Source organism: Artemia franciscana, chromosome 5 (genome assembly GCF_032884065.1).
Source record: "Artemia franciscana chromosome 5, ASM3288406v1, whole genome shotgun sequence".
In the NCBI taxonomy this organism is placed as follows: Eukaryota; Metazoa; Arthropoda; class Branchiopoda; order Anostraca; family Artemiidae; genus Artemia; species Artemia franciscana.
The window spans coordinates 23,386,739-23,408,255 of NC_088867.1; the positions used below are offsets into that span (position 1 = coordinate 23,386,739).

Sequence of the window (21,517 nt, forward strand, 5' to 3'; positions counted from 1 at the left end):
CTAAATCCTTAAGGCATAAATTTCACTTAAACACTTTACGAGAGTCACAGTTCACGCATAAATTACAGCAAAAAACGCTGAATCATATTATTAAAGACAAAAAACACAGAAGACATGTAATTTCCTCAGAACGGAAATCACTCGAAAATTTTTTGTCCCAGAGTATGTCAACTGATGATTTTTTGCATATTGTTAGGAAGGAAAGGAATTTATTCCAACATTATTTCCGTGTGCCAAAAGAGAGACTCACTAATAAGTTTACAAGATTGAAATGTGAGTCTCAAATGGTCGACCCAGTTTACAATCCTAAGCTAAGTCCTGGACCTTTGATTCTAAATATTTCATCTAAAAAGCTTAGCTATGTTGAAGAAAAAGTCCTTGAACAGGGGCCAAAATTTTCGTTTGTACCGAAACTGGTTCCAGTTGCAGACTTGGTAGCATCTTTAAAATCCTGTCTCCACAAATGTAGTACTCTTGTTTCAAATCCGGATACAGTTAGACATTGTTTGATTAACACTCTTTACAACACTTCATTAAAGCTTCTTAATTTTCCCAATAACGTAATGGAAAAATCCTATGACACAATAGTTTTGAACAATCCGTAATGATTTCTCAATAGTAATCACTAAAGCCGATAAAAGCAACGTCGTCCTTAATAATTATGAATAAAACAGATTATGATAGTAGAATTCAGTCATATTTAAATGATACAAACACTTATGTCTAATCAACCCATGACCAGACTGATCAATTTGCTCAAAAAGTTATAAAATAATTAAAAACTCTGAAAGACACTGACCGAATCACTCCACAGTTGTACCATAAATTTTTCCCTCATGATTTTTTTTGCTCAAAGTTTTATGTATTACCAAAATTGCACAAACACGGCATTCCTCTAAGACCCATTGCAGCTAGTATAAAATCACCTGCCTCAAACATTGGAAAATGTTTGTGCACTGCATTTAAACCATTGCTTCACTCCTAAAAATCTTACATAAAAAATTCAGTTGATCTTGTAGAAAAAATTGAAACAGGTAGACATTTCTAAAAATTCTATATTAAGCAGCTTTGACATAGTTTCCATGTATACTAGTATTGATGTTTCAAAATCTGAACAATTATTACAAAATAAACTGGTAAACAATTATCATCTTATCGAAGAGTCAGCGATAGGTCTAGACATTGATGTTCTCATGCATTTGGTTAAATTATGTAACAAATATTCCATGCACTTCCGATTTCGAGATTCATATTACAAACAGGTGAGGGGCCTTCCTATGGGAGCACCTTTGTCAGGCCTACTCGCAAATATTTTTGTCGAGAATCTTGAAAATTGGACCTTGGATTCGTATTTTCTTAATCGTGTGTTTTGGGGACTTTTCATGGATGATGTAATTTCAGTATGATGTAATTTCATGGACGATGTAATTTGCTCTAGAGACCGAAACAGATGGAAAATTACCTTTTTTAGATGTATTGATAATACGCAGTGTGAACACAGTTGATTTTACGATTTAGAGAAAACGTACGCATAATAATAGATGCCTTCACTTCAAATCTAACCATCCTCCACAGGTTAAATCTCTTGTGGATAGAGTACTTAATATCTGTTCACAGCCGTATATTAAAAAAGAATTAAATTTTATTAAAGACATACTTTTTGGCAATGGGTACCCAATTTCTCTCATAAATACTGTTATTGCTCAAAGATTAAAGATGCATTCTTCTAAAGCCTTAAATCCCACACCAGAAAACGATTCAAATAATCCCACAAGCACGATTTACCTACCTTATATTCCGAAAATTACTTTAAAACTGAAAAAAGTTTGTTTAAAAAACGATTTACGTGTTGTATTCACAAGTAGTTTAAGTATAATGAATCTTCTCAATTCTGTTAAGGATAAATCCCCAGTTACTCGTCTAAGAGGGGTGTATCAAATACCATGTATTTGTGGAATTTATTACATTGGTCGAACCCACCAAAATTTAGGAACAAGATTACAGCAACACAAAGAAAGTATTGAAAAAGCATCAACATCTAGAAATAACTCCATATCTTTCGATTCAGCTTTAAGAAATCATATTTTTGAAAATCCAAACCATTATGTTTTATTTGACGAAACAATTCTAATTAGCAATGACCTAGGAACTGTCCGCGAGGCAATCGAAATGAAACGAAACTTAAATAATTATACATTAAGTTATCAAAACAATCTGAGTTGCTATTTTTGTTCCCATGCCGTTTACTACGCGCATCAATCACACTGTCACGGATATGTTGAGGGGAAGGGTAACAGTATGTATTTCAAATCCAAGGTGTTTTCCAATGACAATACCAAAAAAGGGTACTTTTGGAAATCTAGGGTGGGGGTGAATGTTTAGTGAGTAAAAACTCCCTCTCCCTCACAACTGGTGCCACTGATATGCATTTGCTCGTAAAAAATGATAAGAATACTAATAAATTTACTGTCGCCCAGGCAACACGCGTAAGAATGGGGACTGTGTTTGAAAAGAGCTAGTAATTGGAAAATAGGACAAATTGGATCACAGCTATAGTATTATGTCTGGGTAATGGAAAGGGTTTAAAAATGTTAATTAAAAAAGACGGATCCTGTTTTCTTTGAAAATCAACAATAGTTACAATAGGCCCACATTCTTCTCTTATTACAGACTATTGTTGGAAAAGGAGACGATATAAAGAGTTGACAAAGTCTAAGGTTAATTGGGTGTCGTCAATCAGAAACCAACCAGCCAGTGTGAACACCGATCTTGAAAACAAGACTAGGTTTAATAAAGGGATAGAAATAGGTATTGACTGTTGCTGCTGCTGTATGGGGATACAGGAAATCAATGGACACACCCTAACAGTTTGAAATCCAGAAAAAGCGGCTGGCTATGTCATCAGCGCGGAGGGAAGGTCCAGCACAGCTATGGAAATAAAGACATTCACAACAAAACACAAAACTAAAAAAGTCAATGTGTCTCACATACTTGAATTTGTTCTTGGGTGCTGGTAGCCAAATAGTTCGGCCCAAAGTGGGTCAAAATGGTTTTGTTCATTTCCTGTTGAACCGAGTTTGTTTTTTTATGTTCTTCCTGTAAATTGGTATCCCCGTAGCCCTGGAACCGGTCATAATGTCCAAACTGTATATGCAAGGTTTTTGGTCCATTTTTGGGCAGACGGATTATTTTCTTCAATTTTCTTTTTGCATATTCGGTTCTCTTTTCCCCCTGGACTCGCTAATATACGTTTTAAGTTGACTAGAAAAAACAACAACTTTTTTTGGGCCATTTTTATGCCGCTCCTGGATCTATTTTTATTTTTATACATTAAGTTTCCCTTGGTCTATGAACTTACTGATTTGAGTTCTAAGCCATGGGAAGAAATTTTGTTGACACTTTGTGGGCCCCATTTTCCGGTAAATCAATGTTCATGTTAAATTTTTTCTTGTGCCTCGGGATGTATTTGGTTTTAGGACTTGATTTTCAAGCCGGCTAGGAAAAAATTAAGACTCGTGTTCCCTTTTCGTGCCCCTTTTTGGTTGGCTTATGCCTTCAATCCAAAATTTAACTTTCTTTAGAATCCCTACATTTTGAACCGATCAAAAAAAAGGTTACAATGGTCATCTAGTTGAAACCGTTCAAAATCAAACAGTTCGTGGTAACGAACTGTAGTAAGGAGCGACCCAGCTCAATAGTAACCAAAACTCTAAAAAATGGAATTTTGATACCAATAGCTACATCAAAAGAATCGCATTTTAATGCTGATTTTAAATATACAAGTTTCAAAAACTTTAGTCTTACCCATCAAAAGTTACGAGCCTGAGAAAATTGCCCTATTTTAGAAAATAAGGAGGAAAACCCCCCTAAAAGTCATAGAATCTTAACACAAATCACACCATCAGATTCAGCGTATCAGAGAACCCTAATGTAGAAGTTTCAAGCTCCTATCTACAAAAATGTGAAATTTTTTATTTTTTGCCAGAAGGCAGATCACGGATGCGTGTTTATTTTATTTTTTTTCCAGGGGTGATCGTATCGACCCAGTGGTCCTAGAATGTTGCAAGAAGGCTTATCCTAACGGAAATAAAAAGTTCTAGTGCCCTTTTTAAGTGACCAAAAAATAGGAAGGCACCCAGGCCCCATCTCACGCTAATTATTTTCCCAGAGTCAACAGATCAAAATTCTGAGATAGCCATTTTATTCAGCGTAGTCGAAAAACCTTATAACTATGTCTTTGGTGACGACTTACTACCCCATAGTCCCCATGGGAGAGGCTACAAGTTACAAACTTTGACCAGTGCTTACATATAGAAATGGTTAGTGGGAAGTGTACAAACGTTTTCAGGGGGATTTTTGGTTGTGGGGAGGGGTTGAAAGAGGGGGGATATCTTGGGGAAACTTTCCATCGAGGAATTTTTCATGGAGGAAGAAAATTTCCAAGAAGGGAGCGCAGGATTTTCTAGCATTATTTAAAAAAAGCAATGAAAAAACCAATAAAAAAAGTTTTTTCAACTGGAAGTAAGGAGCAGCATTAAAACTTAAAACGAACAGAAATCATTATGCATATGAGGGGCTCTCCTCCTCCTAATACCTCGCTTTTTACGCTAAAGTATTTATAGTAATTTCAACTATTTATTCTACGGCTTTTGTGATTCAGGGGTCATTCTTAATGAATTGGGACAAAATTTAAGCTTTAGTGTAAAGAGCGATGTACTGACGAGGGGGTGAACCCCCTCATATATGTAATAAAAGTTTTTACGTAAGCTAATTTATAAGTTACGTATATCTTTTACTAATAAAAATATTTGTAAAAAATTGATAGTTCTAGTTGCGTTTTTAAGTAACCAAAAAATCGGAGGGCAACTAGGCTTCCTCTCCCGCTCTTTTTTTTTCTCAAAACATTCAATAAAAACTATGAGAAAGCCATTTAGCCAAAAAAAAAAAAAAAAAAATGCAAATTTCATTTTAATTACTCCTCTGCGGAGAGCCAAAATCAAAACATGCATTGATTCAAAAACGTTCAGAAATTAAATAAAAAAAACAGTTTTTTTAACTGAAAGTTAGAAGCGACATTAAAACTTCAAACGAACAGAAGTTAATTCGTATATGAAAGGGGCTGCTTCCTCATCAATGCCCCGTGCTTTACACTAAAGTTTTTTACTGTTTTAAAAAGATATTACTGTTTTAAAAATTTTAAGCGTTGATGAGGAAGTAGCCCCTTTCATATACGAAGTAATTTCTGTTCGTTTTAAGTTTTAATGTCGCTTCTTACTTTCAGTTAAAAAAACAAGTTTTTTTATTTAATACACATAGGAATGGCCTTTCGGATGGCCGAATGACTCATAACTGACATGATTCTGTTAAAAAAATGATTGAAAATGGTTAATATTCTACAATTGCTAAATACTAAGATAAGATAGACCAGTTTTAAAATTTTTCAATAGCCTTATGTCATGGATGGAAAAAGATGTATGGTGTACTCATTACTAATCAGTTTATTAAACATAATTGACAAAAATTGACTATAAATGCTTGGTCAGAACTAGAAAATTGTAGTGGATTTTTTTTTATACAACTAGCGCATACTATTGGGAAAATATTGTGTATCTTTTTTTGGCAATTTGCTAAAACTTTATATAGTGCACTGAGTTACAACAATGTATAATTTGCAAATGCCGTTACGCAGATATATTCGTTGGTTGGACTAACAGAAATTCCATTGCTTTTCCGTGTTTGTAAAAATTGACGTTCCATGTTTTCAGGATGTCCATAATTAAAATGTAAATAAAAATCGTGACCTATAATAAAGAGAAAATGCAATAATTTAAAATATAAAATTCTTTTCTCTTATCTTGTTGTTTAATAGCAGCACTGTTTTCTGGTATGTTCTGAAAAAATATAATTTATTTATTTTCATATATTTTAAAGTGACCAGTCCATCTGCTGACAAATGTATAATAATTGAATTTGTTCCTTATTGCAGGCTTTGGACAAGCTGTATTGTTGGCTGTTTCAGCCTTGGTGCCATTCTTAGAGCAGGACCTTATTGACACTCTTCCCTACACTGTTTCAACGTGCTTAGCTTTCTTCCCAACATGTTTGCAGCCGGATATTATACAATGCCTCTGTTGCCATCTGTTTCCGTATACAATAGGTGAGGTTTCATTTTATGTGCGGGGGTTTTAGTTATTAAGACTATTAAGATGTTAAAGTTACAAACATTTATGAAGTTACAAGTCAAAATCATGAAGCTATAGAAATAAATGCTGAAAATCAGTGGTTAAAAAAAGCCACTGTTTAAAAAAAAGACCAACAATTGTGTGCAAACAATGAAAGAAAGCCAGTAATATATATAGGAAATCCACCTATTTAGGTTGTTATTTGTATTTCTCGTCAAACTCCTCCCCAGTAAAAGAAGTGTGGTCAGCCTTCAGTTAACAGAGTTTAAAAATGTGTTTATGCATTATGTGACCCTGAGATGAATTATATGAAATATTTTCATTCTATAATAATTACCCTATTGACCTCATAGAACAAATTATTGAAAAAAAGATTAAAAAAGCAACACAAATAAAATAATGAACATACCCCCCACTCTTTAAAAACCTTATAAAGGAAAATAAAAATCTACAGCATTCCTATTTTTAGGTATGGCGTATATAAGCCCATGTACTTGTGGAAAATTTTACATAGACAAAACCTGTTTACAGGTAAGAGAAAGGCTAAACGAACTTTCAGTAGATAAATATCCAAAGCCAAAACAAAAATAACGATTTTGACACTGCTGTTGGCACAATCTTTTTATGAAGCATTTTGAAAAAAAAAACACATGAAGACCTCGCTCTAAACAGGGATCGTGGCATTGTTTGTATAAACCGTATTTATAACAGTTTAATAATAAGAATTTTAACTCAAATTCGTTCTCTTTTTGAAAAAATCAAGTTTTCTTAATACCATTCGATTTCGTAGACAGGCTGTATTAACCGTCAGGGAAAGAACTAATGCCCAATCTAATTTTTGAACGATCGTTTATTGTGAGTGGCTTTTGGAAGGGCAGAATATTTAATTACAGAAGTTTTACTCATGAATTAATAATTGAGAAGCGCCTGTGTCTTAAAACCCCTTTAGCCCTTAGTTATATAGATTGTGAGAAAGTGTTTGATTCAGCTCATAGAAGACCTTCAATGACGGTCTTATACTTGTATGGTAGTAGTATAGTAAATGCCGATTCTGGACCACCTAGGTCACCCCATCAATGTACGTCATTTTCAGTCCCTTTTGCACCATTTCAACATTAAACACAAAACATTTTGAACATTTGCCATCCCGAAATTCAACATGAAAACTGGTCCTTGGAAATCAAAGTTTGGTCTCATTTTTATACCTTTTTACAACATGAACACGAGTTCTATGCCCACCTAGATCACCCCATCAATTAACCCCATTTTCAATTGAATTCACACTATTTTAAATAAAAATTTCCAACATCTTTACAATTTCCCATCGTGAGCTTTAATATCAAAACACGTCTTGTGAAATAAGAACTTGATGAATTTGTGAAATAAGAGTTTAATTATATTCCATTTTTCAAATACTACTGATAAAATGTAATAATTTAATATGATTTAATATTTAGTGGATAGTTCGGTATCAATATTTAAATTATCATTATTATCTTTCACTTTTCTTTCTATAACCTTTAAAATCATACCTTTATCTAATTTTTTAGTTTCTTTTCAAGATCAGCTGCTTTAGAATCATAAAGAAAGAAAACAATCAAAAATGGATTTTTAAAGGCCAAATGAAAATACTGAAGAAAACACAGAAAGTGAATTATTTCTAGAGAACAGCCCCCTCTCCTCTTCAGCGCAAACAAAATAATATGATCAGGGAAAAAGCAAAACCAAAAAACAAACGCGAAAGTACAACAAAACCAATGAACAAAACCAATGAAAAAAAAAAAATGCCAAAAAATTAAATAAAATTTAACAAAACCAATGAAAAAAAAACGCCAAAAAATTAAATAAAATTCAATAAAAGATCAAAAACTGAAAGAAATAAAATCAAATACCTAACAACAATAAATTGAGTTATTTGCCAATATCCGCAATTCGCAAAAAAATACAAACAAAAATGAATTGCCATCGTCGGATACTAACGAACAACTGAGAAATAATAAGAAAAATTCCTTCACTCAAACAAACGAAGCAGCAGTTGCATAAGTTGTAGAACTAGGTCACTTGATTTCTGATTTTAACCATTGCATTTCTTGTGGATACCCTTTTAGACCTAAGAGGCTGATGAGGCATTTGATTATGTGATTGGGGAAGTGGTTCAAGGTTTATTTTAGGGATTACTAAAGTATCGGCTTTTCTTTTGAGAAGACTGAAATACTACTCATTTATTCTTAAATCACCTGAATTTCTGTTCAAAGCTAGACCTAAATGTTGGTATTTATAAATTTCAACAGCTTCTCTGTAGTGCTGGACAATACCTTTGTCATGTGAAATTAGGAAACAGTATGGTCTGGATTATTAAATTTGTGTTCTGAGAGGGCAGAGTTAAAAAAGTCCTGTTTTTCCACTTTTTAAGGGTGCTATTAATTGAGGTAGAGTGCTGAGTTAATCTATCCGTAAGTCATAGATCAGTTCTTTCGATTTACTAAAGACCACAAGAGCAAGGAATTCTGTAGATGCCGGAGTTTTCACCTATCGGAATAGGGCCTTTACCCTGGTAGATTGGGGAACTGATAGTTTTTCTGGCTCTATAGTAAGCGAAAATATTATTTTTCTTAGGATTTTGGAAATTTGGTCTGAAACGATCTTTAACGTACGGGAGACCAAGATAAACTGAATTTTCCTTTGATTTGCGTTTATTGTGTCACTATCTGATAATTTTTTAGTACGTTTTGTAATAAAAGATTTGATTAAAATATTAAACCGATTTTTATACCCCTTGTTTTCATTTACTTTTCTTCTAGCTTCTATTGGTTTCATTTTGATTGATCTATGATATGAATTATTATAATTGTCAACGAATGACGGTAATACATCTATCCAACATTTAGTATTGTTGTAAGTAAAATATATCCATAATTTCTCTTTAATAGTTTTATTAAATCGTTCCGCTATTTGAGCTTTCAATTCACTTTCAGATGGTAACCAATGAATTTCGTGAATTTTTAAAAATACTTGAACGTTTATCATCAAAAATTCTTTACCTTTATCTGTTTTTTACTTTTTAGGTTTTCTATTTTTAAATAAATCCATAAAAGCATTAACAATTTCCTCACCTATTTTATTTTTCAAAGGGATGCACGAAACATATTTACTGAAACAACCAATCACTGCAAGAATGTAATTAGAATTATTATTTTCACTTTTATACTGTTGCATATCAAGAACGCGCGTTCTTTCAAAGGTTTGATAAGAGGGGTGGTGTAAAGAATAAATATTTTGTTTTGCAATATTTCTTTTATTTTAGCTTTTGAAACAGTATAGTCATTTTCTTTTGATTTTCTATGTAAATCATCGATCCCTGAAAAATTAGAGTAATATAATTCTAAGCCTTGTATTCCAAAAGCTTATCTTCGATTTGCTTGTACCCATCTTTTTGCTCTACCCTGGTTTTTGTTCATTGCTTCTTTTTTTTTAAACGATTTTTCTTGCAACCACATAGTTCCCAAATACCTTTAATCATAGGCACATCATTTCTTTTTGAAACTGCTCAAGTCATTGAAGTAGTTGTCGTAACCTTTCTACATCGTATACAATAAATCTTATTTTGTAAATTCATTTCCATTTATAACAGACTGAAATTCTTAGATAAATTTTCTAAATAATAAATGTCACTAAAAAGAAAACAATGGAATTCCCCAGGATTGACTATTTTAAAATCTGGAAAATTTGTTTTATAAAGTCATCCCCTAATAAATGGCTGACACTGCAGAAGTGATTGAAAGTTGTTTACAACGAAAATGGAAATCCTTCTACACACAAAAAAAACAAAAAAAAAAAAAAAACAATCGCTTTACACAATTCATGAATTACACACAGTAGTGAAACTATTTGATGTAAAAGCTGATGATATAAAAGATAAAATATTGCTTTGATTTTTAAAATATCATTTATTCTTATTGTTCTTACGGCTAATATTCGGTCTTCTTATGTGTATTTTCCCTCCCAGTAATCCCGTTTCCTCTATCCTTTACCTTCAGATAATTTTTCTTATTAGCACATCCTTTTCCATTTATTTGTTTGCTATTCGGGACGATTTTGTCGTTGGTCAGCCAGATTTTGTGTTTTCACTATCTTCTGAAGAATATTCTAAAATCTTTTTTTTTCTTTTTTACAGTCTCTAGCCATTCTTTATGATATGATCTTTTCAGCCGCATAAACTATCAAAATTTTGATTCAAAGAATACTTTTTCTCATTTACAGGGGCAGGGGATTATAATGACCCTGCCAATGTTCAAGCAACTCAGTCAATATCTGCTGTTTTGATGATGGTTCTTCAATTCACCACAAACAATGGTAGGCATCGACTCATTACTTGTAGTTTGCATTTCAGGTGTTCACGGTGCTACGATTTGTGCGTTTTGCTTTACTTTTTTTGTGATTGTACGTTGCACTCGCATTAGTTTACTCAGATATGAACTATTTTACTATACTATCTTATGATTTATTTTATTTATTAATAATTTACTAATCAGGTAATTTATTCAAATAATAATTTACTCAAATAATATGTTGAATATGTAAAGTAATTTATCCATTGATGGAAAATAAGTCAAATGTATACAAAATAAACTAAGTCTGCCTTTATTAAAGGAATGTCTTGTTCGTTGCTGTTTTAGTTCTCTTTTTACGTTACAGTTGACGGTGAAAGAGATAAATGATTAAGCTTAAGGTCGTGCAGGTTGCCAACGACCTCTGAAAACATTTTTAGACAAATTGTTCAAAAAACACTTAAGTGAAGAAAAAATAACGATATGTAGTTCGTTGGCTATTTGACCTAGTAAATTTGTTTTCATTTTACTTGTTTCATTGAAACTATCTAAATTTCAAAAACTTTCAGCTAGGAAATTTTCATTTTTCCTTTGAGTGATTTCAGACACAACTTTTTTTTTTAAACCTTTGAACTTAAAAAGAATGTGTAAGGGCTAATACAATAGACGTTTCTACTTAATATGTAGCTGAAATTAACCGTATACTTCTTAACGCCGTCTAGAATGAGAATTTGCGGAATAAACTATATCTGAAAATTTCCCATTGTACAGTTCGAAGGAACGTTCTGGGAGCAGCATCTGAGCTATCTATCTATATATCTATATCTATATATCTATCTATATATATATATATATATAGAATAAGTTGTCTGTGTGTGTGTGTCGAGTGACGTCATGTTTGTGTGTCGACTGACGTCATGTTCGTCGACTGACGTCATTATAAGGATTGAGCTGTATGCGTCATGAAGTTGTTTGTCGACTGACGTCATGTTTGTCAACTGATGAAATTACATACCGGGACACGGGGACACAAATGACTACCGGGACACAGAGAATATAAATGACGACCGGGAACCTCAAAGAGAAATTACAGACTGGGACACCCGTACACAAATCACGTTGGGGGGTGCGAAGTGCCCCCCCAACAGCTAGTATATATATATATATAAATAAGTTGTCTGTGTGTCGAGTGACGTCATGTGTCGAGTGACGTCATGTTTTTCGACTGACAAAATTACAGACCGGGACATCGGGACACAAATGACGACCGGGACATCTATCTATATATATAAAAATAAGTTGTCTGTGTGTGTGTGTGTGTGTGTGTATGTGTGTGTGTGTGTGTGTGTGTGTGTGTCGAGTGGCGTCATGTTTGTGTGTCGACTGACGTCATTATAAGGATTGAGCTGTATGCGTCATGAAGTTGTTTGTTGACTGACGTCATGTTTGTCAACTGATGAAATTACAAACCGGGACACAGGTACACAAATGACAACCGGGACACAGGGAATATAAATGACGACCGGGAACCTCAAAGAGAAATTACAGACTGAGACACCCAGACACAAATCACGACCGGGACACAGAGAATAAAAATGACGACCGGGACACAGGGACACAACTACAACGGGGACGCCGGGGGCACAGGCGGGATATATAAATGACGACCGGGACACAGGGATTGTTTGAATAGAAATTAAAGACCGGGACACCGGGACACAAATGACGACCGGGACACAGGGAATATAAATGACGACCGGGACACTCAAAGAGAAATTACAAACTGGGACACCGGGACACAAATGTTGCATGTTCAAGAGTCGGTAAACCTGACAATCTATTTATATGCACAGACAATGGGACAGCGAAGAATGTTGTATATTCGCATGTTTTACGTAGTTAAAAACATATATATATATCTATCTCTATTCACTGGTGGGACACAGGGACACAACTACAATGGCGCGTAACTAATATGGCGCGTAACGAATTACGCGCGCGGGGGGGCTTGGGGGGCGCGAAGCGCCCCACCAACTAGGTGTTGGCTAGTAGGGAATATAACAGCTAGTAGGGAATATAAATGACGACCGGGACACTCAAAGAGAAAGCGACCGGGACACAAGGAATGTTCGATTAGCAACCACCATCAACAAAGCACCGGGACACAAATGACGACCGGGACATAGGGAATATAAATGACGACCAGGACACTCAAAAAGAAATTACAGACCGGGACACCAGAACACAAATGACGACCGGGACACCGGGACACAGGGAATATAAATGACGACCGCGACACTCAAAGAGAAATTACAGACTGGGACACCGGGACACAAATGACGACCGGGACACAGGGAAACAACAACAACGGGGACGCCGGGGGGCACAGGGGGATATATAAATGACGAGGGGGACACAGGGAATGTTCGATTAGCAATCACCATCAACAAAGCTCAAGGGCAATCATTAGAATAATGAGGTAGAGATCTGAATACAGATTGTTTTTCCCATGGACAATTATATGTTGCATGTTCAAGAGTCGGTAAACCTGACAATCTATTTATATGCACAGACAATGGGATAGCCAAGAATGTTGTATATTCGTAAGTTTTACGTAGTTAAAAATATATATATATATATATATATATATATATATATATATATATATATATATATATATATATATATATATATATATATATATATATATATATATATATATATATATATATCATGAAAAGAGAAATCACCAATGCTACAGCACAAACACAAAAAAAAAAAAAAAAAAAAAAAAAAAAAAAACAGAAGGAGAAAAGGAAGACTGTTTTCCTAAATTAGTGATTAATATAGACCAGCACTTGAATGAGGCCTTAACCCTACTCATCCATACAATCACATAGGTCAAACAGCATAGCCACACACAATCAACCATAAAGAATAATCCATGGACAGGCAGTCATGTCGTCAATAAGTATAAGTCGTCATTTACCGAACAATAGAAAAAATAATATAGACAAATAATTCAGAGGCAACACCCAACATAAGGGCTCATCAGGAGAATACACTGGCCTATATAGGGTTTCGCCACTCTAAATTCTCTACCCAGCACAGTGTTGTGGCTACCACAGAATATCCATGGCATCCCCGCGTCAGGTATCACCCCCAAAATACATGCCTATGAAAAAAAAACCAGCAAATGTAAAACAACCAAGTAAAACCAAAACAAGCTTATCCTGCCAATATATCCCTCCCTTTAGCAACAATAAGTAAACTAAATATTATAAATTTTACCAAATCACAAATATTAACACATTGCAAAAAACCTGAATGAACCAAACAATTATAGAATTCATCTTTACCATGTGGCTAATTTTTTAAAAAATCCGCTCAATTAGAAACACAATTCAAAATAAATGGCGCTGTGACAACATTCCTCGAACCTCCGAAATTAGTTAAAAACTTCCTTAAGTATTCACAATACAGCTTCTGACAAATTATGGCAAAATTATTATTAGCTTTATCCACTGGCACAATTACAAATTCATTCTTTAGATTAGCAATTGCTTGTTTAATCTTCGCATTATAAAATAATGATTTAGTGTTACTATTTTTTAAGTTAGAATATATTTTATTTCTTACTCTACTAATAATTAAATTCTTCCAACTTTGAAAACTCTCTTTATTTTTATTCTCTTTCTTACACCACTTATCAATAAATAAATCAAAATCATTTTCCAAGCCATCAAGAACACTCGATGGTTTCAGATGATGAGAAAGACGGAATTTAGCCCCTTTATTCATTATAAGTTGAAGATCATCTTGCTTTATTATTGACAAGTCCCCTGTTATAACATGTTTGTAAGTAGGATTTACAAATGGGCCAAGTTGCTTACAATTACAAACCGGTTTCTAATTTATATCACTATCTAGTTTTTTTAGTATTAAATTATAATTAAAAATAATTTGCCCAATAGTTTTTGAAAATTTATAAGTTAAAACTGGACTATCATTATAATTTAAATTACTAGGAAGGGCCTGTTTCACATGCCGCTGATTTAAAATTTCTGGTAAATTAATATCTTCAATCTGCTTACAAGTAAAATTAATAGGTAAATATAATCTGTTATCCTTATTACTAATCTTATCGAACTTTTTCTTTTTTGAAATAAATTTCGTTTTAGTTAGAATGAAAATTGTATCACATATTACTTTAAAATTATAATCAAGAGCTGTATTATTCTTAACAATCCAGAAAAGTTTGATTAAATTCCTCTTGGATAAATTATTTAGACACTTTATTACAGAAATAATACCCCTAGATTCAAGTAGCTGGCATAGATCTATAGAAAGCATATATATATATATATATATCTATTTTCACAGGTGGGACACAGGGACATAACTACAATGGCGCGTAACTAATATGGCGCGTAACGACTTTCGCGCGCGGGGGGGTTTGGGGGGTGGGCGTGAAGCGCCCCCACCAGCTAGGTGTTGGGGTATAAGAATTGAGCTATATGACGTCTGAACTATTTCATCATATACCAATTCAAAAACGAATGTATTCAAGTCGAAGTAGCTGAGCTGGTAAAGTGTTATGTTCCAGGTTCTAGGTCCGAGAGGTTCCAGGTTCGAACCTTGGCTTTGGCTTAATACAAAAGAAGAAAAAAAACTAAAAAAGGTAAAAACTACAAAAAACTAAAAAGAAAATGCTAAAAAAACTAAAAAAGCTAAAAAACTAAAAAAACTAAAAAAAGGTAAAAAACTAAAAACTAAAAAAGAAAAAAACTAAAAAAGGTAAAAACTACAAAAAAAACTAAAAAGAAAAAAAACTAAAAACTAATAAAAAACTAAAACTGAAAAAAAACTAAAAAAAGGAAAAAAACTGAAAAAAAACTAAAAAAAGGAAAAAAACTGAAAAACAAAGGAGAAAAAGAAAACTAAAAAAATAAAAATAAAAATAAAAAAAAAATAAAAAAGGTAAAAACTACAAAAAAACTAAAAAGAAAAAAAAACTAAAAAAGGTATAAACAAGGTAAAAACCAAAAAAAAAACTAAAAAGAAAAAATGGAAAAAAACAAAAAAGACAGCCAAGAATGTTGTATATTCGCAAGTTTTACGTAGTTAAAAATATATATATATACTAGCTGTTGGGGTGGCGCTTCGCGCCACCCCAACACCTAGTTGGTGGGGCGCTTCGCGCCCCTCCAAGCCCCCCCTTGCGCGTAAGTCGTTACGCGCCATATTAGTTACGCGCCATTGTAGTTGTGTCCCTGTGTCCCACCTGTGAATAGAGATAGATATAAATATATGTTTTTAACTACGTAAAACATGCGAATATACAACATTCTTCGCTGTCCCATTGTCTGTGCATATAAATAGATTGTCAGGTTTACTGACTCTTGAACATGCAACATATAATTGTCCATGGGAAAAACAATCCGTATTCAGATCTATACCTCTTTATTCTAATGATGTGTCCCTGTGTCCCAGTTTGTAATTTCTCTTTGAGTGTCCCGGTCGTCATTTATATTCCCTGTGTCCCGGTGTCCCGGTCGTCATTTGTGTCCCGGTGTCCCGGTCTGTAATTTCTATTCGAACAATCCCTGTGTCCCGGTCGTCATTTATATATCCCGCCTGTGCCCCCGGCGTCCCCGTTGTAGTTGTGTCCCTGTGTCCCGGTCGTCATTTATATTCCCTGTGTCCCGGTCGTGATTTGTGTCCGGGTGTCCCAGTCTGTAATTTCTCTTTGAGGTTCCCGGTCGTCACTTATATTCCCTCTGTCTCGGTCGTCAGTTGTGTCCCGGTCTGTAATTTCTCTTTGAGTGTTTTTTCTTTTTAGTTTTTTTTTTAGTTTTTTACCTTTTTTCTTTTTTCAGTTTTCTTTTTCTTCTTTATTTTTCAGCGTCACTATGAAGTACATATCGACGAACCTTTGTTTTTTTTAACTTAAATCTGGTAGGCATTGATGACCTTATCCAAGTCAAAATCCCAAACCCAATCATCATCGCTATCATTTTCAGTTTTGATATGTTTTGACTCTCGCTGTCCAGGTGGATTTTCATCTAACTGCGCGGTTTTGCGTTCTTTAGCCGCAAGCCTGTTTTCTTGCTGTTCTTGTGATTCCCCGGCACGCTTTCTTTTCTTACTTTCTCTATCAGCTGCAAGCCTGTTTTCTTGCTGTTCTTGTGATTCCTCGGAACGCTTTCTTTTCTTACTTTCTCTATCAGCAGCAAGTTTTTTGGCATAAATTCTTTGAGCAGCTTCCTCGGCTGTTGCCATTGTAGGTTCTTCAGTCACTTTACAATTAAACATTTTTCCGTGAACAAATGTCTTAAATATCGTTAATGACGTCACCGTCATAGCAAAAATGACGACAACTAACTTCATGACGTCAGTCGACACAGAAACATGACGTCACCTGACAGACAGACACACAGACAGACAACTTATTTTTTTATATATAGATATCTATCTATATTCGCAGGTGGGACACGGGGACAGAACTACAATGGCGCGTAACGACTTACGCGCGCGGGGGCGCGCAAAAACTAAAAAAAAACTAAAAAGAAAAAAAACTAAAAGCTAATAAAACTAAACTAAAAAAGGAAAAAAAATAAAAAAGGAAAAAAACTGAAAAATAAAGGAGAAAAATAAAACTAAAAAAAAATAAAATAAAAACTAGAAAGGTAAAAACTACAAAAAAACTAAAAAGAAAAAAGAAAAAAAAACTAAAAAAGCTAAAAAAAACTAAAAAAAAGTAAAAACCAAAAAAAAAAACTAAAAAAAAGGGGAAAAACACAAAAATTTATTTCATCATATACCAATTCAAAAACGAATGTATATACAGACCGGGACACAAATGACGACCGGGACACAGGGAATATAAATGACGACCGGGACACAGGGACACAACTACAACGGGGACGCCGGGGGCACACGGGGATATATAAATGACGACGGGGACACAGGGAATGTTCGATTAGCAATCACCATCAACAAAGCTCAAGGGCAATCATTAGAATCATGAGGTATAACTAAAAAAAAACTAAAAAAAGGTAAAAAACTAAAAACTAAAAAAAAAAGACAAATTCAAAAACGAATGTATATACAGACCGGGACACCGGGACACAAATGACAACCGGGACACAAGAAATATAAATGACGACCGGGACACTCAAAAAGAAATTACAGACTGGGACACCGGGACACAAATGACGACCGGGACACAAGGAATATAAATGACGACCGGGACACAACTACAACGGGGACGCCGGGGGGCACAGGGGGATATATAAATGACGACGGCGACACAGGGAATGGTCGATTAGCAATCACCATCAACAAAGCTCAAGGGCAATCATTAGAATCATGATGTATAGATCTGAATACGGATTGTTTTCCCATGGACAATTATATGTTGCATGTTCAAGAGTCGGTAAACCTGACAATCTATTTATATGCACAGATAATGGGCCAGCGAAGAATGTTGTATATTCGCAAGTTTTACGTAGTTAAAAACATATATATATATATATATAATATATATATAAATATCTATCTATATTCACAGGTGGGACACAGAGACACAACTACAATGGCGCGTAACTGATATGGCGCGTAACGACTTACGTGCGCGGGGGGGGGCTTGGGGGCTCGAAGCGCCCCCACCAACTTGGTGTTGGCCCCCACCAACAGCTAGTAGGGAATATAAATGACGACCGGGACACTCAAAGAGAAAGCGACCGGGACACAAGGAATGTTCGATTAGTAATCATCATCAACAAAGCACCGGGACACAAGTGACGAGCGGGACACAGGGAATATAAATGAAGACCGGGACACAGGGACACAACTACAACGGGGACGCCGGGGGGCACAGGGGGATATATAAATGACGACGGCGACACAGGGAATGTTCGATTAGCAATCACCATCAACAAAGCTCAAGGACAATCATTAGAATATGAGGTATAGATCTGAATACGGATTGTTTTTCCCATGGACAGTTATATGTTGCATGTTCAAGAGTCGGTAAACCTGACAATCTATTTATATGCACAGACAATGGGACATCGAAGAATGTTGTATATTCGCAAGTTTTACGTAGTTAAAAACATATATATATATATATATATATATATATATATATATATATACATATATATATATATATATATATATATATATATATATATATATATATATATATATACATATATATATATATATATATATATATATATATATATATATATATATATATATGTATATCTATATTCACAGGTGGGACACAGGGACACAACTACAATGGCGCGTAACTAATATGGCACGTAACGACTTACGCGCGCGGGGGGGCTTGGGAGGGGGGGGCGCGAAGCGCCCCCACCAACTAGGTATTGGGGTGGCTGTTGGTAGGTATTGGGCTAGGCTGTTGGGGTGGCGCGAAGCGCCACCCCAACAGGTAGTGCAAAATATATATGGAGCGAAAATAAAGATAAATACTAAGTATTTATATAGGGAAATGGATGGTGAAAAATTTTGAAGAATATTACCATCTGTACATTAAAAATGCGGGGAAATACGTCCATGGCTTTACACCACATATATTGTTTTTTTGGTGAGTGGAGAATCGGCAGGAAAAGGGAGCATGGATTTTGAATGATAAGCGTTTTCTGCAAGTTTTATTGTTTATTTTTTAGATGGTTTTATTTTGTTGTTTTTTTTTTTGTAAATTATGTAGCTCTAACGTTATATATCATGTCCTATTGTCACTGCACTTAGAAAATGAATGTAAAGGAGTTAAAACAAAGAAAATTTTTCACAAAGGCTGGTAGGCAGTTTATTTTTGGAGTAGACAATTTCATTGCAAGCAATAAACTTAAAAGTTTTATGTTGTCAGATTTAGGGGGCCGTCGATAACTGGCAGCCTTCTTTGATAATTCTTTAAAAAGTCTTATCCCTTAAGAATACTACATCTAGATAATATAATACCCTATCAATATAGTATCAGAGGTCGCCAGATCGTTGATTGTGGGGTTCTGATTTCTCGCATGGAACTTTTTGGTGGCTTAAGGGGAATTTTCAGATGCAGTAGTTGGGGCAATAAACAGGACTAGTCTGAATTGCACTACCTACCCCATGGGTATGATTCACAGAAAAAAAAGCAGAACTAGTGAACCGCACATCCACCATTCAGTCACTGTCTCTTTATTGAAGAGTGAGGTTGTTTTATATGTCTTGTATTTTCTGTGTACTGTTTTTGTTTTATCTTTATTAACTCTTTGAAAGTTTGGGATTTGTTCGTTAGGCTTCTTATGTTTTCATACTGATTTTAGTTTTGGTTGCTATGGATACTGTACGAATTGTGCTTTCGAAAAGCCTAACCAACAGGCACCTGCGACGCTTAAAGGTTTTTTTTGTATATATAGTAAAAAGGAACGTAAATTGAAACGCCTTTTTATTAGGTTGTTATAAATAGGCATCATAGAAACATATATACCGCAAAAATTACCTTACCTTAGACCTTAGATCCTCCAGAGCCAGGGGTTGCGTATAGGGCGTCTACGAAACTTCGCCAGACATCTTGGAGCTGAGCTGCAGCCGTGACGTCCTCCCACTGTGGTTGAAGAGATATCTCCGCATTTTTCAGTCCTCGGTCATACTGTCGTCATGAGGTATGTCTTGCTCGACCTCTTTTTGCCTCTCCTCGGGGCGCCACTCATATACTGTATTCGGGAGTCGATCCTCTGGCATACGGAGGACATGGCCAAGTTAGGTCCATCTCCTGTGTTTCAGAAAGTCCGTAACTTATGGCTGACCGGTTCGTCGGCAAACTTCTATGTTGTTGACCTTCTCCTGCCACGATATGTTCAGGATTCTCGTAAGGCACAAATATATAAAGATGATAAATAAGAGCCAGTTGATATATATAAAGATGATAAATAAGAGCCAGTTGATATTGGGCAATTGCGCCGTCAACACGAGGAAGACGAGTAGTGGCGAAAAATGAGTGCAAGATCCTGATACTGTCTGCACTTTTACACCAATGGGCATGAATTTCTCCACCTGCGCCAGTCTTTCGTAAAAAGTAGAAAAATTAAAGACAAAGGTCTTGTCTACATACCTTAACTTGACGCAGGTTCCAGTACTAATAAGAGTCAAAAATGTACCTCAGATGTCTTAACAGTATGTCATGACAAATGGGTTTCAATGATTGCAGTGGACCTCACTGGTTCCAGGAATAAACAAAGAAACATATCATTTCCATGCACAGTTCAAAACTGATGGTTTTTTTTTTACCCAGCTAAAGGACAGGGTGGGTGTGTCCAAAGTAAAGCAAGGAAGAAAGAAACGTTGAATATCCCAAAAAAAACTATTATTCCAGTATTAAATTGGAAATACCTTAGAATTCTTTCCTAAAGAAAGAGAAGGTAGTTCAACTAAAATCTCAACAACATTCTTTGAAGCTGGAGATATATTATTCGACAATTTTAAAAACGAAGGTGAAATAACCTCTGCTATTCAATCATTGCAATCGACTACAAATACAGTTTTAGCGAAGAGTTGAATTTATGGGTTCAGACATAGTTTCACAACTGGAAACTGACTTAAATCACTGCATTTATTTTACTTGGCAACGTGCCGAATCAAACGACATGGTTGAAACAGATCAGTCTGCCATTTTGGTAAGAATATTTTTTGACAACTGCTAACCAAAAGAAGAGCTGGTGAAAGTGTACCACATCAGTGAAATACTTTGGGACAGGGCATACGAGTATATTCTGTATGTTAAAAACTCATTGACTCTGAAATATTCATTCACAAAAGTTGGTAAGCTTGGTAATTGATGAGATTCCTGCTATTGTAGGCGGTGAGAAAGGATTCATTTCCTTGTGTTGGAAAAACTACAACTATCCCAAATTTCCATGACCATTGTGTTGTACACCAGCAGACTATGTGATAGGCTTTTTTGAGTGTGAGCAATGTCATGAAAACAGTGTTTAA

General features: G+C 34.9%; 1 protein-coding gene across 1 annotated transcript in view; it reads left to right on the forward strand.

The window, feature by feature from the left end:
- Positions 1-21,517, forward strand: part of LOC136027128 (protein unc-79 homolog) — a gene marked incomplete in the record, with an annotated part of 218,865 nt that overhangs the window by 18,376 nt on the left and 178,972 nt on the right. Inside the window, 2 exon segments of the mRNA XM_065704088.1 lie at positions 5,987-6,157; positions 10,443-10,535. Of these exon segments, the coding sequence (XP_065560160.1) occupies positions 5,987-6,157; positions 10,443-10,535 (264 nt within the window).